Below are 18490 nucleotides of genomic sequence, written 5' to 3'. Positions count from 1 at the left end.
GAAAATGGATGGATGGATAGTCTAATGGTCGCACGCTGTTGACATGTTGGCACATCATCAGCATAAACATTTGTCACTGTGCGGCAATATGGTTTTACCTTTTTTTTTTTTGTCGAAATGACGCCATCTCGAGGTTGCAGGATGGAAGTGTGCCATTACAATGTAAGCTTGTAGGCTTACAGTAGTTTCTCAGTTTGAACATCCATCCATCATTTTCCTGAGTCGCTTATTTCTTACAAGGGTTATTTTGGAATCTTTAATATGTAGCTTTGGGAAAGGGGTAGGAAAATGGCGAACTACAAGACCACAACAAAATTATCAGTTACTATGATTTTGCTATTTATCAGTATATGTTTGAATGAAATAAACACTTTTGGCTACTAACAATATAAAACATTTCTAATAAATAAATAAATTCATTAATTAATAAAAACACTGGTTAAAATGCAAAAAAAAAAAAGGGGGGGGGTAAATTTCTCCAACGCTTATTGCGATAGCGTCACAAGTCCACTGGGGGTTCGCAAACACCAACAAAACATGCCAACGTCCAATTTGGCTGTAAATTCCTGAGTTTCCAAAAAGGTTCGTGTTTAAAAACTGTTTGAGAAAGTAGCTCATGCCCCTTTTCAAGACAGCAAGCAAAGCAAGAAGCAGTCGCCGCCGCCATTTTGAAGGTGTCAGGTTTCTGTCAGCGCGTCAGGGGAAATAGGCGAAGGCAGAAAGCCGAGCAATCGAACTGGGGCGCCTCGGGCGAGCAAACCGGGCCCGTGCGTCACTTTACTCTACTCGTCTTGCCTGTTCGCGCTAGCATTAGCTAACGTTACATGTGCTGAGGTCGAGGGGGAACTGATCTCATCTGCTGCTATAATGCCGACAGTTACTTTACCACCAAAAGAGAACGCCCTCTTTAAGAGGATTTTGGTGAGTTGATCTGTGTGAAGTGGCGTTCTAATGAGCTGGAGTACCGGCGAGTTTACAGAGCCACCGGTGGCACTCGGGCTGTTAGCACATGAGCTAGCAAAATGGGATCATTGAATGGGTTGGCTAACCCGGCCCTGAACATCGCTGTCATTTGTATGTAATCAAAATGGTTGGCCGTTGCTTTGTTGTGATGGTCGCCGCCGATTAGTGTCATTTCGACAAAAGGTTCCAAATGCATGAATGAAATACAAGCAATTGTAAGTGTTAAGTGTCAAACATGACTAGTTTGGAAAGGACGCTTACTCCAATAATGGCTAACAAGCTAATGAAAGCTAAGAGTTTGTCTCTTGGTGCAACTGTATTGCATATGATCTGGTTGTTTTTGTGTTACTTGCTCGTTTAATACACTGTGGCGACGAATAACGTGATTTCTTGGTCTGCTTAGTGGCGGCATGGCTAACTTGTAAACATACTAACCACTAAGAAACGTGACGTTCGCTAACAGGCTAATATTAGCGTACAAGCTAGGTATCTTATATCAACAATTTGTCCATTTGTCGCTCTTAATCTGTTTGTATGGCTTTTTGCCTTTTGACATAAAGGTGGTCACGTAGGTTTAACGCAGTCTAGCTTTCGGTTCAAGTGTGACCCGAGAGGAAAGTTGCGAGTTGAGTTATCTCCGGCATGATTGTGTCAGCAATTCCGTAGCACCGTCAGGCCTGCTTGCCTGCTGTACTTTGGCAGCTAGCGAGCTACCACCCATGCCCTCGCCCCCAGTCCGTCTTTCCATCTGTTTGTGTGTTTCCGAAGTCGTGTGTGGAACGTACATAACTTTGGTCTGCCAAGTCAGTGCAAATGTGTCCGCCTATATGGTGTACTGTAGTCGATCTTAGCGGGATGTGTACATTGTCACATTCGCTGACTGACATGTGTCAAGTGTTGGTTAACAACATGGCTTAAGGTTTGAAGTTTTTTTTTCTTCTTCTTCTTCAACACCCCCCCCCCTCACTCACTCACTCACACACACACACACACCCACACACAAGCTCACTTTTAAGGTTTGAAGTTGAACAGTCGGCACGTTCCAGTTTGACGTCATCTCACACCTCAGTTCACTTTCAGCAGTAGCAAACCTATCCAACTTTTAGATTCTATTTAAATTAATTGTTTGCAATTATTTGGCCAGAACTGATTTCTGACTTTAAAGAAAATGTACTAGCATGTATTTTGAGTATTATTTGTAATTTTCTTTAAATTGAAGTGGATTTTTTCTTTTATGTTAACTGATCAATGTGGCCAGAAAAGGATTCAGCAAATAGTTTTCCTGAGAGGCCAACCGTAGGCCACTGAGTTTGCTGCGATTCAAAACTTTGAGTCGCAACGCCGCATCGTAGATGTAACAGCTGCACATGAGCCCTACCAATACAGTATGTACTATATTAGGTAGGGTTCTAGATCTACTGTACATTAATGGCTCGTGACCACTTCATGGCTGTGTGGGGCCAACTGAAGTTCACAGACTGTCCCAACCAGGCCAGTACACATTTCATTAGGTATACGATGAAATCAACTTTTTTTTTTAAACAAACATTCAATATTTTTTAGTTTTATCCACTTAAATTGATCAATCATCAATGATGTTAATATTGCGTCAGACACATTTATTTGCGTGTCAGGTTAAATCCTTCCATAAACAATGGCTTGAACAAAATAAAAAGCAAATACAATGTCAAATGTTAAATATTCAATTAGATTTTATCCTGCAAAAAAAGCAAACAGTAATAATTTTTAAAATCTACACAGAAATACTATATTCTTAAGCAGGTTTCCCCAAACCGTTCCTTGAAGGCCAGAGTCATGCAGGTTTTAGATGTTTCTGTCCTCCAACACAGCTGATTCACATAATCAGTTCATCAGCAAGCTTTGCAGAAGCCTGATAATGATCCTGATCTTTAGAATCAGGTGTGTTGGAGGTCAGAGCCTTCTCAAACCTGCAGGACTCCGGCCCTTGAGGACCAGGTTTGGGGAAGCCTGTCTTAAAGGGTCAAATAATACAGTAACGATGCTAAATATGAAATAATTATTACAACGTAATCATATTAATATTTCATGAATGTAAGTGTATGCATTTCAATGAGCCATACGACGTTAATATAAACAAATACTTCTAATATTTTCAGACTGATTAGCACGACTAATCGACTACACATGTTCACATAAGCTTCGGTGAAAACCCATGACATTTTTGTACATATGCCACCGTGATGGAGTGGTTGCACATCTCTGTACAGCACACGGGTGTTCGTCAGTCACTTCTGCAATAAACCTTTTTCCTCTCTCTCTTTCTCAAAAGAAGAATATGAAACCCAAGATGGTCAGGAGTGCATCATGCATCAAAATGATGGCAATTCTTGACGACAACATATGGCATTTTTATAGCACAGTTGACCAGGAAACAAGTCCAAAATGAACTGTGCAGTGGTAACATACGCAAGACGTCACTGCGATGACGTGGACTGGACAAAAATGTCCAATTTGGCAGCGTACAAATTGTCCCTGTATATTTACAACATAACATGATGAGATACAATCATGATTATTTTAAATTTAGCATCTTTATACTGTAATTGTATTGTAGATCACATCTCTGATCAACTGCTGAATGGAGACTGATTCTGTCCTCTTTCATCTAAAAACTGCTCAAACATCAAAGCGTATGTAGGGATGGAAGAATGTTGATTTGTTGTGATTGTTTTGGTGTTAATGTTTTATGTTATGTTTGGTTTTTTTTTGTGTTCTGTAAAGCGCTTTGTGACAGTTCAGGCTGTTTGAAAGCGCTATATAAATAAAGTTGAGTTGAGTAATTCAGTTCATGTCTATGACTACTGTACTAACTGATGTACTAACCTCACTAAAATGAAGTTAATTGAACCAATTAATATTAAGAATAAATCCATTACATACATTTTTGCTCAGCACTTATGCTTCAACAATAGTCACAGCAACGGTCCCCAAACTTTCAGTTTTCATGTGATGTTTTTGAAGGACTTGGTGATATAAAAAAAACAACAAATGAGTAAAAATGTCACCTACCATTTGCTACAACAAGCCCATTAATATAGATAGATATTAAGGCTTCACTTGCTTTTATCTTAAGATCCTGTAATCTTTAATAGATCTGATTTGTTTATTATAGTTAACTTTTTGTTGGGTAAAAAAATTCATTGAAAAAGACCTTGGAAAAAAAAGTAATCGCGTGTATCGCAATCGCAATTTTTTTTCATTTATTTATTCATTTTTTTCGGGGGAGGCAATTACATTATTTTCCATTTATCGTTAAGCCCAATTCCATGTCACACTGCCTCTAGCTGAGATCGGGCTAGTTGAAGCTGGCGACATGAGGCTAACCCCGATTCATGTTCCCTCTTCCAGTCAAGCGTGTGTTTTTTTTGTTTCTTGCGTTATCACAGCATCCTGTTTCAGCCGGGTGGTTTCATTGATAAGACTTTGGCTCCTTATCCAAAATTGCAGAATCTGTGTGTGTGTGTGCGTACACAAATCGACAAATAATGACAAGCTCTGAGAGAAATCCAGAAGCTGGAGTGAAGTTGACTGAGCTCGCCAGTTGTCTTCATTCATTTTGACCTTCCCCTGTTACAGTTTTATGTGCTGATGTGATCTCAGTGTCTTCTTTTGTTCACCTCTTTAACAGCGATGTTACGAGCACAAGCAGTACAGAAATGGACTCAAGTTCTGCAAACAAATCCTGTCCAACCCCAAGTTTGCAGAGCATGGAGGTTGGTAGCCAAAGTGCATGTGTGTGTTTAAGGATGCATACATGAAAATGGTCCTCTTTAATGGGAGGGAGCTATTGTTCAGCATCCTGTTGTCCTTTTCAGAAACTCTGGCTATGAAGGGCCTGACCCTGAACTGTCTGGGCAAGAAGGAAGATGCCTACGACCTGGTGAGAAGAGGCCTGCGTAATGACCTCAAGAGTCACGTCTGTATCCTTGAATACTTTTCAAATGTAATTAATATGTTACAAGGCTGGTGGTTTCATGTTCGCTGTCTCAATATGTGTGTCAAAGTCAGGCTCCTGTGGCAAAGGGCCTCACAGCAGGATGGTTTGGGTCAGCAATTGGGTTCAAATGTCAGCTTCGGTCTTTCTGTGTAGAGTTGTGCTCCCTGTTTATGTATGAGTCCTGTTGAAGACAAAAAAAAAAAAAATGCCTGTCGATGTAAATGCGGGCCAGAATGGATATCTGTCGCTGCGTCACACCCGTGTGATTTGGGTGTGACCCGCCTCTCTCCCTACCTCAATGGGATGGACTCCCACATCTTTGTGACCCTGAACATGATAGTGTTGTAATGGATGGCGTATTCATGGTCAAAACATAAATATATAGGGCTGGCCGCTTTGTAGCAAAGTGTGTCCTAATAAGCTGCTAATGTTGTACTGTCAGTGTTTTGAAGTTTCCTCAATGAAGTGTCTGTGTAGTACACTAGATTGGACAATATCACACAGTTACAACTTCTCCTGCTGCTGCGTTTCTGGCAGCTTTCACACTTTTTGACACCTGTCATGTAACGAGACAACCAGTAGTGTATTTTGAGGGGATGCTGTATTTCAACAGATGGAAAGATGCACTTCAGATTGTAGTTTGTGACGAGCTGTTTTTATGCAGTGAGATAATGTGCGAGGCCACAGAACATTGTGCTCTATACTGTAGGAAAGCGCTCGTCTCAGTGGAGTATAGTCAGCAAATTTCCTTAATGCTCTCTTGCAGTCTCTTGCCCTCTCTAGCGTCCAAAACGTATCACAATTATTATTGTTTACTTATCTCAAATGTCTAGTAGTTAACTTTTAACGTTACAGTACATGTACAGGGCTCTAGACTGTGACCCATTTGGGTGCCCTAATTTCTCAACGGTATCCCTTAAAAAAATAAATAAAAAGAGAGAGGGATTGCATGAGTGTAATTAACTTTTGAGGGGTCGTGAAGGAGTCTCTACAACTCAGAAAGCCTCCATTTGGTTCAAGTGCAATATGCATTAGGCACAATCAGGCCAATCAGAGACAGTAAAGGGTGTGGCCACCCTTTGATTGGCTATGGTCCAGAATTCAGATATCCATAATGTGCTTTTGGAGATAGGTATGCTGCAATCAGATAGGGCAAAGACCAAAACTTCCATCTAGGAGTAAATAAACTGCGAGGAGCAAGGCATGAGAGGGTACAAGTGTTTGGGGAAAAATGACAGGATTGCTCTTCAAAGTCGTCAAAATCATTCCCTTGAGCCACAAATGAACCATCTGTGTGGTTGAATTATCACCACAAAATTCCAATTTATGTTTCAGGCAGGACCAAATTCATATGTAAAAAAAATAATATATATATATAAAAACATTTATGTCTTGCTAATGTATTTTTATTTTCTGTATGCGGCCAAATGCATTTGACAAAGTGACAGCCGTGATGTTTGCTTAAACATGAAAACTGTGAGCAGTGTTCGAGAAATGCCGCTTTTTTTATTTTTATTTTATTTTTTATTTTATTTTTTATTTTTTATTTATTTTTATTTTTTTTTTATTTTTTGCATGCTGTACGAAGAAAAGAATCTTGGATCCAAACACGTTTGTTTGATCTGCTTGTTAGGATGAAATGTTGTTACTGTTACCAAATTAATTTTGTTACTTGGCACTTATTCTTACCCAAATGGAAACTTTATTGGAAGTATTAATCTAATACCTAGAGTAATCTCATATCTCTGTGATAGGAGGTGATTTGTTTGCATAAGTGCAATTTTTGTGAGCAAAGCCTGAATCTGTTTTTTTTTTTTTAATCTAAGATATTTACTTTATTTAATGCTACTGTTCAGTGTTCTTGAGAATATAGTTACTTGCTCTTACAAATTATATACTCAATTGAAGATTCTCTATCGTAAAATCGGAAGCATAAAAACGAATCAATACCATCAAATTCATTTTTTTTTGTGGTACCTCAAAAAAATATACTTTATTCTTTAATTATTGGGTGTGGTGGAGTTGACAAAAAATTTATTTTATTTTATTCAGGACCTTTACCATTGCTTGAAAATAGCTACCAATTCATGGGTGGAGAAAATCTGCCATGTGTTTTTCTTTTGTACATTTCTATGCTCCTTTACTCCCTGTGCCGTCCAGGCTGGCACGTATACGGTTTATTGCAGCGCTCTGATAAGAAATACGATGAGGCCATCAAGTGTTACCGAAACGCACTGAAGTGGGACAAGGATAACCTCCAGATCCTTCGAGATCTGTCCTTGCTGCAGATTCAGATGAGAGATCTGGAAGGCTACCGGGTACGTAACGAAATTCCCAAAGTGTATGGTTAAATTACTTGAGTCTCTTCAAGTCAGAAAACATCACATTGCTGGTTCTGCTATGAAGACGGTTAAATCGGTGTACCTGATTGTTCCTGTAGGAGACGAGGTACCAACTGTTGCAGTTGCGCCCCGCTCAGCGAGCTTCCTGGATTGGCTATGCCATCGCCTATCACCTCCTGGAAGACTATGAGATGGCAGCAAAGATCATTGAGGAGTTCAGGAAAACACAACAGGTTTGGCATCCTTTTATAAATATACTTACAGTATAGAGCTTAGTACATGTCAGCATGTCCTTTGTATCTGTGGCACAGTCGAGTGATATGAACTATGTGCACCTAGTCAGGTCCATTACATCTTCCAATCTCTCCTTTGATTGGCAAAATAGTTTGGAAAATTTGACCTCTGCATTTGACCCATCACAGCGAACACACGCTGTTAGTGGCACAAACTGAAGCAGGTGACTGCTTAAGCTCATGGGGAGCAATTTGGGGTATTGCTCAAGGGCACTGTGTGTCTAGGGATTGTCTTTAATGGGGTTGCGACTGTGGCAGGTGACGACCTTAACCACTTGGCCACGCCTGCCCTGTGAATCATGTCATTTCCTGTCATTCCTTTCTCTGAGCACAGAGCTTGGAATGGAGCGATCACTATTTTTTATATGTGAAATCTATTTGATTTTATGAACGAAACTTGCGTAAGTATTCTCTTATACAGGAAAAAGCCTAAATATGTGCCATGGCAACATTGCTACCTGTTTAGGCATTCCAAACAATGGTATGGCGTTTGTGACCAAAACCCCCCCCCAAAAAAGTAACATTTATCTGCGCACCCTCTGTTTTTCTTTGTGTGTTGTATGAAGACTTCTCCTGACAAAGTGGACTACGAGTACAGTGAGCTGCTGCTTTACCAGAACCAGGTCCTGAGAGAAGCAGGTCTTTACAAAGAGGCTTTGGAGCATCTGTCAAACTATGAAAAGCAGATTTGTGACAAACTGGCAGTGGAAGAAACAAGGGGTGAGTCAAGTATCTCAACATCACAATAGACAGTAAAACATCCTGTCCCGTAACCAACCATCTGAAGTTTCAGTATTGAAATGTCAACTTTTCTTGCTTTTCTACATGAATGTGAATATCTGTTTGGTAATGGCTGTGTAATTAGTTTCTTAGTGGGTGCCTTTGTGATTTTATTTTGCTCACATTTCACTTCATTAGTTCAGTTCTTGCCTTAGTTGTGTACTTATTTCTCCTTTAGGGGAGTTACTATTGAAGTTGGAGCGTCTGGAGGAGGCTACAGATGTTTACTATCGGATGCAGGAGAGGAACCCAGAGAATTGGTCATATTATCACGGCCTGGAGAAGGCACTAAAACCAAGTAAGATGTTGTTTCTCCTGTTCGAATCTTCCATCCATCCGTTATTCGAACCGCTTATCCTCATAAAGGTCGTGGGCATGCTGGAGGTGTTGGTGGTGTACACGCTGAACTGGTTTCCAGCCAATCGCAGGGCACACATAATTAGAATCGCCAACAATGAAACAAAATCTTAAATTGAAACTACTTATTTAAAGTTAAATTGTGAGTGTATTAACTCTTCATTTCTTGTTTTCTACTTATTTAGGCAGTGTGGAGGAGAGGTTTAAGGTCTATGAGGACGCCTGGGAGAAGTTTCCAAAAGGCCTCGTTCCTCGCCGACTCCCCCTCAACTTTCTTACTGGTGTGGCCAATAGTTACTTTTCTCCTCATAAACTAATAGTAACTAATAGTTAACACTTTTAACATTTGATGAGATGTATAAGAAGCAGCTATTAGATTTTGATTCTTATCCATGTTATTTTCCCTCCTCTAAAAATCATCACACTACATCTTTATCCTGTAGGTGAGAAGTTTAGAGAGTGTCTTGACAGGTACCTGAGGATGAACTTCAGTAAAGGATGTCCACCTGTCTTCACGACCCTGAAATCGCTTTACAACGACAAAGAAAAGGTGACGTCAGTAGTGATGACAGATATCAGTATTGGAATAACGTATTTCTTCCTCCATCATGCAATATGCACTACCAGTCAAAGGTTTTGACACACTTTAACAAAGTATACTGTACTAGCTTTTGACTGGCAGTGTGCATACATTAAAGGTAATAACAAAGCTAGTCAATCATCTGTTATATTGAATAACAACATTTACTGTTTTATAAGTCAGCGATGCTTTGTAATTGCAGGTGTCAATTATCGAAGAATTGGTGGTCGGCTTTGAGACCTCATTAAAAAGCTCCAGACTGTTCAGCCAAAATGGTAAGAACAAACCATGAGCGTATTTCAAAAAGAGATGTGTTGCTAGGAATTGTCCAGCTTTCACCTTGATGATTACAAATCATTCAGCAACATTAAAGGGGGGTGCTTACAGTATATTTTTGGGACTGTACAATCATTTACAAATCAAAAGAGGTGACCGAAATGTCAAAATTGAAAGGCAGCTTCTGTGTCTAATTGACATGAGCAAAACTGCGGCACGAATGATTTATTTAAATTGTCATAACAACCAATAAAAGTCGAAATACACCACAATGTGACCCTGTATGTTTATTTATTTATTTTTAATTTGCAAACTCCCCCAATAATTGACAGGCACCTGTAAAGTCTGTGTTATTGTAGTAGAAGAGGGGGTTGATAGGATGAATTTGTTTGACACTTTTTTTGGTAATCATCACGTGATATTTCAGTAATGGGCTCCAATAATAAAATTGACAATAGCTGATGGACATTTCTTGACTGGTGTCTTATGTGTTTGTGTATAAACTAAGAGTCATCTTGCTCTGTAACAGATGATGGTAAAGAAGAGCCACCAACCACATTGCTTTGGGTGCAGTACTTCCTGGCTCAGCACTATGATATGGTTGGCCAACAGACGTTGGCTCTGGAATACATCAACACAGCCATTGAGAGCACTCCAACCCTCATCGAACTCTTCGTTATCAAAGCCAAGATTTACAAGGTAACCTTAGTTCCAGCACACATTTTCTTTCTGCATTTGGGAGTGTGTCACTGTATATAGTTGCGGTGTTGAATGTTTATTCTCTGGCAGCATGCTGGGAACATCCGAGAGGCAGCCCAGTGGATGGATGAGGCACAGGCTCTGGACACTGCTGACAGATTCATCAACTCAAAGTGTGCCAAGTACATGCTGAAGGCTGGCATGATCAAAGAGGCGGAGGAGATGTGCTCCAAATTCACACGGGTGAGAAAGCGTTCACGAGTACATGCTGAAAGCAACGTTGGGATAAGTCTGTGAAACCTTTTCTTTTATATATATGTATATATATTTATATATATATATATATATTTATATATATATATATATATATATATATATATATATATATATATATATATATATATATATATATATATATACAGCCCATAATCATCATTTCAGACTAGACATGAAACAGATTACTTGTATAAGACAGAGGTTTCAGATAAATAAATAATACATTTTCATAAAAATCTTACACTGTACAAGTTTACTGATTAGTATTTTCTAAATAAAAAAAAAATAACGCAACAATGGACTTATAAATACGTATCGGGATTAATCGGTATCAAATCGAATCGTGACCTATGAATTGTGATACGAATCGAATCGTCAGGTACTAGGCAATTCACACCCCTATACCAATGTCAGTATTGGCTGTACTTGTTGAGCTCATAAAAATGCTCCATTACTATACCATGCCATATGGAGATACTTCAGGGTAAAAATAGATAACAGATTAACTCAACTGAAAATTTATGCGCTCCATAATGGCTGCTGAACTCATCTTGAAGTTTGATGTCCAGCAAGTTAGTTTTTTGGGTCCATCACCTGCTCTGCTCCGTCAGAGCCACCCAACGTACCTGTCAGGATCCCACAATGCCATTGTCCCAAACCATCTCAGGCAAGCTCGTCATTCTCAACAGGGTCTCTACATAACTGCAGTTGGTTGTCAGTCAACATGAGTGGGCACAGGCTTGCAATCAGTGGCATCTGGCATGTTGGAGAGGTGTCATCTTCATGGATGAATCCTTCGTGGATAATTGGCCCATCGTGCTGGTGTTTTGGTTTGAACAAATGTACGTTATGGACAACGAATATGGGTGCATTTTATTGAATGCGTTTTGAAGGAGCAGAGATCCCGAGGTTGCATTTTGTACCATTCATCCAAGATTAGCACCTCACGTTGCAGCAAGATAATGCATGGCTCCATCTTGCAAGGATCCATATTTAATTCCTGGAAGCTCAACAGTACACATCACGTACATGCATGGGCTGTGTACTCACCAGAAATGTCACACAGCGAGCATGTAAGGATGCCCTGGATCAGGCTTTACAACAGTGTGCTCCAATAGCCTGCAACTTTGCAAATCCCTTGACCAGTAGTGGATCAACATTCCACAGGCCATAATTACCGCTATCAACTTAATGCAAAATTAATTAATGAAATTATAGCCATATCAAATATTGACTGTCTCCACTTGATCTGTCACACGAAATCCCAAATGTAGAGAACCTTAAGGGATATAACACATATTTATGTGTATATACTGTATTGATATACTGTTATATAACCAGTCGCAATGTGTCATTTTTGCCTGTGTTTGCTATTTGTATCCAGGAGGGGGCATCGGCGGTGGAGAACCTGAATGAGATGCAGTGTATGTGGTTCCAGACAGAGTGTGCACTTGCCTACAAGGCCATGAACAAGTTTGGGGAGGCTCTCAAGAAGTGCCATGAAATTGAGAGGGTAGGTTTTACAGGGATGATACCTTACAGCTGTATCATCTGGAATTTTTCACATTTTGTTTGTCTGACCTGTGCTCGTACAGCATTTTGTGGAGATCACGGACGACCAGTTTGATTTCCACACCTACTGCATGAGGAAGATGACGCTGCGTTCATACGTGGACCTGCTGAAACTCGAGGACGTGCTTCGGATGCATCCCTTCTACTACAAGGCTGCCGTCACTGCCATTCAGATATACTTGAGCCTTCATGACAATCCTTTGACTGACGACAGCAAGGAGTTGCAGGCTGACACTGGTAAAGGTTTTCGCTTATTTTTCTAGAAATGAGCTCTATTAACATGCTATCAGTGTCCAGTAAAATTCTGTAACTTAAGCACACCGATGGGCCGCACCCACTACATTTTCAGTTTTTTCACACGATGCACTAGTTCAAATGTATTACACATACAAAGATAAAAGTGGAAACGGCATTATGAAACGCAGAAGCTAGCAATTGTAGTTACAGGTAACAGCAGTAAGGAAAATTAGGTTCAGAATCTTCCTTCAGGGTCATACTCGATTCATGTGTGGTGCTACTTTGCAGTTCACTTATTGCGGATTCAGTCTATTGCAGATTTTTTTCCCCTCTATTTTCAATAGTTAATAACCCATAAAATTCTTTATGCTGCTTTTGTCCTTTTTTGTAATATTTGAGTAAATATAAACAGCTCTTTCTTTCATTCAACACAATATATTACACTTTATCAAAATATAGAATATTGAGTAAATTAACTCATTCACTCCCATCCATTTTCACAGAAGCAATCCCCTTCACTCCCGGCTGTTTTACTGGATTTTGACTGATTTTGCAAGGCCCACAGAATATTGTGTTATATTCCTATAAAAATATGGAGCCTACCAAAAGAAAGATTAGTCTCATCAAAGTATATTTGTATCTGTTTCTGCTATTTAGAATTTTGAGTATTTTTTTTTCTTCTTCTTTTCTCAACATGGCCCTGGTTGATTGCCTTTGCTCTGCTGCCATCTGCCTGGCCGTTTGAGTAATAACTACCATTTGTTCAACTGTTCTTTGCAGTTGTGAGGCTGCATCAATGCCTTCTGTATGCTCTAGCATAAAATTAAAAAAAAAATGTTTATAATACATAAATACATCTTTGGGACACTTAAAACATTTAAAATAGAATGTATTTATACGTTGTTGTTTTTTTTGGCAGCAAATGAGTTAAGAAATGTGTGTCTCAGTGGTTTTAGAACACAGTTACTCGTACAAAATGGTATCTCATAATTAGGAAAAAAATCCAGCACCCCTCCCCACCTTCTCGTGCACAGGTAAACTTGCAGGAAATGTTAATTAAAGGCAATTAACTTCAAAGAGGCTGCTGTTTTTGCAACTCTGCAAGAAGAGCTCATTCAGGTGAAATTCAGTATTAGTGTTATTGAAAGTTTTTAACGACCATTACTTCATGGAAATTCACATATCGCGTAACTTCGCAAAACGTGAGGGGACACTGCATTCACAAGGTCACGCGTAGCGGCCCATGTCACTTTTTCAGCGGCCATCTATTGTACGTTGCCAGCTTGAAAGCTGTCATACTCATACAATAGGTCTTAGGTAAAAGCAATAGACAATAGACGATAATGTGACACTCCTTGGATTGGGAAAATCAAAAAGATTGTTTAAGCCAAAGGGATTAAAAACCTGGGTGGAATTTGTGACTTATTGTTGGAACTTCAGGTGATTCTTTATCTTCTTCGTGCCCTCCAGCTAACCTGTCGGACAAAGAGCTGAAGAAGCTGAGAAACAAGCAGCGGAGAGCTCAGAAGAAAGCCCAACTGGAGGAGGAGAAGAAGAATGCAGAAAAGGAGAAACAGTTGAAGAATCAGAAAAAGAAGAAGGAGGACGATGACGAAGAGATTGGGGGCCCAAAGGAGGAGCTCATTCCTGATAAATTGGTCAAGGTTTGTTTCCGTGTTAGCGTTACATCGTAAGATGTTTCAGATGGCTAAACAAGTCACGAAAATATTGATTGATGTCCTGATATCATGTTTGCAGGTAGAAAATCCACTGGAAGAAGCAGTCAAGTTTCTGATACCTCTCAAACATCTTGTCAAAGATAAAATTGACACACACCTACTGGCATTTGAAATCTACTTCAGAAAAGGTTTGTTATTTCACTTCATTGGGCTGTGTAATAATTATGTAAACTACTAATAAAACATGCTTATCGGCAGTATTATATGGTTTCTTGTCTATGCAGAAAAATACCTGTTGATGCTCCAATCAGTGAAGAGGGCCTTGGTCATTGATCCAGACCACCCATGGCTACACCAGTGTCTAGTGCGCTTTTTTAAAGGAGGTAAAATCAATGAATTAAAAAAAAAAAAGAGAGGCTGGTACATTTCTGTCCATCTATGTGTATACTTCTTTTACCTGTTTGTTGATTTTATCCATCAAACCACTCACATATCTTACACCCTGTTGTTTTCCATCTGCTCAGTCTCAGAGAGCAAAGAGCTGCCCGACGTAGTTCGGACGGTCTTGAAGCAAGAAGTCACCCGTCTGTTTGGTGACAGCAATGCCAAGAGCTTCAACCAGGCCTACCTCTCCAAGCACTCCAACTCCATACCACACCGATTGGCTGGTATGTCTCCCCATGTAGTGCTGTGCAAAAGACAAAATTTAATATAATGTCCTGTTATCGGTCTTTTTTTAAAATTTATTTATATATTTATTTATTTTTATTTTTTTACATCCCATCCCGATAAATTTACATCAAACTAATACGCAATTTTCTCTTTTTCCCCCATTTATTTTTTAAACTTATATTTTATATATATATAAAAAAACAACAACAAAAAACAAATGGCAACAATATCCATAAAAATATAACAATACACTAATGTCTAGTGTAAAAGTACCATTCCGAGTATCTGGTAGTATAACCAGTTTTCATGGATATTGCACTGTTGTGTACATTGTAATGCCGCTGTTTACATCCATGTACCTCTGGTAGTGCCGTAAATAAATACATGCGGTTGATGTAAAAATGCTACAGCAAACTAGTAGCGTAGCAGCAGTTACTGCGATCAGACTGCAGGCATATCTGACTCCAATCGGATTCCTCCTCAAATCCAATTTTTCGGGCTGACAATCCAGACTGTTTTTAGCAAGTGTCCAAATCTGATCTTGCTTGTTCAGACTGAGCCACATTATTGACCCAGCGCATGTCATTGCTTGATGTCATTGTGAGGCTGTTTACCACTCCGGACTTCCTGTTCCTCGCAAACGCGTTAAACAGTTTTCGTTTTCTATCTTTTTTTTTTTTTTTTTTTTTTTTTTTTTTTTAATGACCATATGTCTATGGCTACCGGCAGACACTAATTCGCTATTTCCGGTTGTGCATGTGAAAAACTATCGTAAGTAACGTAAACTGTCACTGTATTTCCGGTGGATCATGAGAGGAGGTGACGAGGTAGTGGAGCCGTTAAGGCATTGCGAGGAACTAGCCGGGCAGCGAACCGATATTGGTGCAGCAACAGAGCTTACACAACGCCCCACAACAATAAAAGGCTTTTATCATATTACAGTATCTTGCTTTGGTATACATAAGCATATATCACAGAACTATATGCATGCACATAATCAGCTGACAAACTAATATGATATCCTGTCCTTTCTGCAGCTGCCAAGATGATGGTGTACATGGACTCGTCGACACTGTCAAAGGCAGTTGAATTGGCCACCGCACTCGATGAGTCACTCGACAACAGATCTATCCAGGTGTGTACATTCATGGGCAAGGCTCAAAATAAGCAGTCAAAAACACAAAACTGTGAATGGGCATTTGTGGAAAGATGCAGAGCTGCCAAATGTTACAAAATACAGACATCACTGAATGCAAATGAATTCCGCTGTTCGTGAGCTCAATTATTCAAAAATCGTTACACATTAAATTTCAAGTCTATAATTGCCATTTGAGATCATAAAATAAGAAGTATTGTGGGACCGGAGGTGTCTCAAAATTCTTTAGTACTTTTCACTTTGCACAAAACAGGAAGTTCACCACACAAAAACCACCCATTCCAAACACACCCCTCAACTATGTCGTCAACAACACTTTAGCTAACCTTCAGAGCAAAGTCGCTGCAGTCCTACACTCAACCTCCCTGTTATATTGTCCTATGTTTATTGTTGAATTACAATAAAACCTTGCTTCAAGACTCTGAGATTAACTTGCAAAAATTGCTCCTCAAAATTTGAAATTTGCCCTTTAAAGGCCCGTGATGCACGATTCAGAGTTTTTGCACATTTGCGACCCCTCTGGCGAAACGCGGAATGGAGGCCAGCGACGCGGCCAGAATCATGAGCATGCGTCATGCTCAGAGCAAAACTTGAAGTTTCTGGCCCGACCACGCCAACATTATTTCATTTTACAAGAAAATAAGGGCAACAGTCATTGTGCCACAGTAGTGCTTCCTGTCCATTATACAATTCATAATAAAACGTGTGGGTGAAAAATATGGGTATTTTAACACTTCAATTTGAGTCGTCATGCCCCTTTAAGTTAAGTCGTGATTAGCAAAGAAAAAATTATTTTGAGCAATCAACCCAGTTTGATGTCAGTGCTTTGTTTCTTGTTCAGATCTGCACAGAAGTCCTGGAGAACCTTCGGAGCGGCTACCTGAGCGACTCAAAGGAATGTGCCGAGTCGTACCGCGCCGAGTGTCACAAGCTTTACCCTTACACGTTAGCGTTCATGCCCCCTGGATACGAGGAGAACACCAAGATCGCTAATGGAGACGTTTCCACAGAAACAGAAGAGCTAGCCAACGAGATGTGAGCATGGCCAGACAAAAGGGGATGCGAAAAGGAATAGGGCCTTGCACAGAGCCTTGCGGTACGCCTGGCAGTCATTTTATAGAGCCAGACACACGGGAAGCGAAATGGATGTTTCGTTCTTTGGCTCAGCTTAAATTGGGTCTGACCCGGCATGGCTTGGCTCTTTCCCATATGCTGAAAATCAGGACTGTATGCGTGTGTGTTTGTGTGCGTGCGTGCGTGCGTGCGTGTATGTATGTCATTGGTGTGAATGAGTCTTGAGCATGTGTGCATTTTTGTTTATTTGTGATAAAGGGGAGGAAGATAACAAAATGGCCATTTTACTTTTTTAATAGCGCAACCGACCACACTGAATATTAATGGGGGGGACAACAAACAGTTATTGACAAATGTTGGAGTGAAACTGACCGGACTGGTTTCTCTGAGATGACAACCACTGGAGTTTGACTCTGCCGCTTCTACAAGCCCATCGGTTGTTTTTTTTTTTTTAATTTAAATAATGAAAACAGCACACAGCTGTCACTTGGGAGCAATGGTGCGCTCAGTGAGTTTGATCCGACGGGTCAGCGGGAAGCTGAGCAAGAAAAGAGGTGATGAGGACTTGAAGTAGATGCTAAGGACATCCATCAAGCACAGGTGAATTGGGATCTGCCGTAACAATCATCTGAGCACCGGTGGGCAGACCTTCCAATCACCACTGTGTAGCAGAGTGTGACGACACCACCTGGAAGAAGAAGGCACAAGCTCCCCTGTGGTTCGAAAAGAATGGTCTGTTACTACAAATGGATCGTAGCATAGAATGAAAACTGCAAGGTTGTCTTTTGTCTGGTTCTAAATTACACTGCTACTACTACTCGACATGTACACTTAGGAGAAAGTGATGGATCTAAGCAATATCATAGATGCCTCCTGTCTATCGTGCAACAGTCATGATTTTACATAAGGATCAAGTGATCTTTTTTTTTTTCCTTTTTAAACGGCATCTACACTATAGCTCATGCAGAGGGGTCTTCCATTGAAATCCAAATGACTCTTCGGGAGGTCAGAATTTGTCATCCAAACCTGTTCTCTGGGGTTCAACATTAAAATGCAAAGATTTCAGCACCCTAAATTTGCTCAGTTTTGTTTTGTTAACCCATTTCCCTTATTTCTTGCCCTTCTTTCTCTAGTTTGGGTTCTAATGTGAAAGACTAAATCTGAGATGGCAATGTAAGATATCTCTGGATTTTTGTATTAAAACCAAACAAAAGTAAACTGTTGGGTTTCTTTATTCTTGTCTTTTTAAATTTGCATCTATTGATGTAGTCAGACTAGTTGCAACCATGTTTTTCTAATAAAACGTGCCAAGTTTAGGTACAAATAGAACATTTTATACACACAAACCTTATGAGTTTAATTTAACAGCCCATTCCATCTCTGTCCCGTTTCTGTGAGGGTTACATCATTTTGGTTGTGACCCCACAAAATGTGTAAAACCTCCCCCAATACAAATGGATCTTTGGTCAGCTATATTAGTGGGTTTGTTTTGTGTGTGTGTGGGGTGGGGGGGTCCTTCTTGAAGCAACGCTCTACATATGTTAATAAAAGAATA

At 39.9% G+C, this 18490-nt stretch overlaps 1 protein-coding gene across 1 annotated transcript; it reads left to right on the top strand.

Moving 5' to 3' along the window:
• Positions 1-691: 691 nt before the first annotated feature.
• Positions 692-18153, top strand: naa15b (N-alpha-acetyltransferase 15, NatA auxiliary subunit b). Its single transcript, XM_077524083.1, has 20 exons — positions 692-921; positions 4634-4718; positions 4821-4925; positions 7103-7260; positions 7383-7517; positions 8144-8297; positions 8536-8655; positions 8900-8995; positions 9158-9264; positions 9497-9569; positions 10100-10269; positions 10360-10512; positions 11930-12058; positions 12141-12354; positions 13825-14018; positions 14113-14221; positions 14318-14416; positions 14558-14701; positions 15743-15840; positions 16703-18153. The coding sequence occupies exons 1-20, from the start codon at positions 868-870 to the stop codon at positions 16898-16900; spliced, it is 2595 nt and encodes an 864-aa protein (XP_077380209.1). The 5' UTR covers positions 692-867; the 3' UTR covers positions 16901-18153.
• The last annotated feature ends 337 nt before the right edge of the window (positions 18154-18490 follow it).

Source organism: Festucalex cinctus, chromosome 6 (genome assembly GCF_051991245.1).
Source record: "Festucalex cinctus isolate MCC-2025b chromosome 6, RoL_Fcin_1.0, whole genome shotgun sequence".
Taxonomy (NCBI): domain Eukaryota; kingdom Metazoa; phylum Chordata; class Actinopteri; order Syngnathiformes; family Syngnathidae; genus Festucalex; species Festucalex cinctus.
Note: the sequence above shows the minus strand (reverse complement) of the source record. Positions and strands in the feature narration are given on the sequence as shown.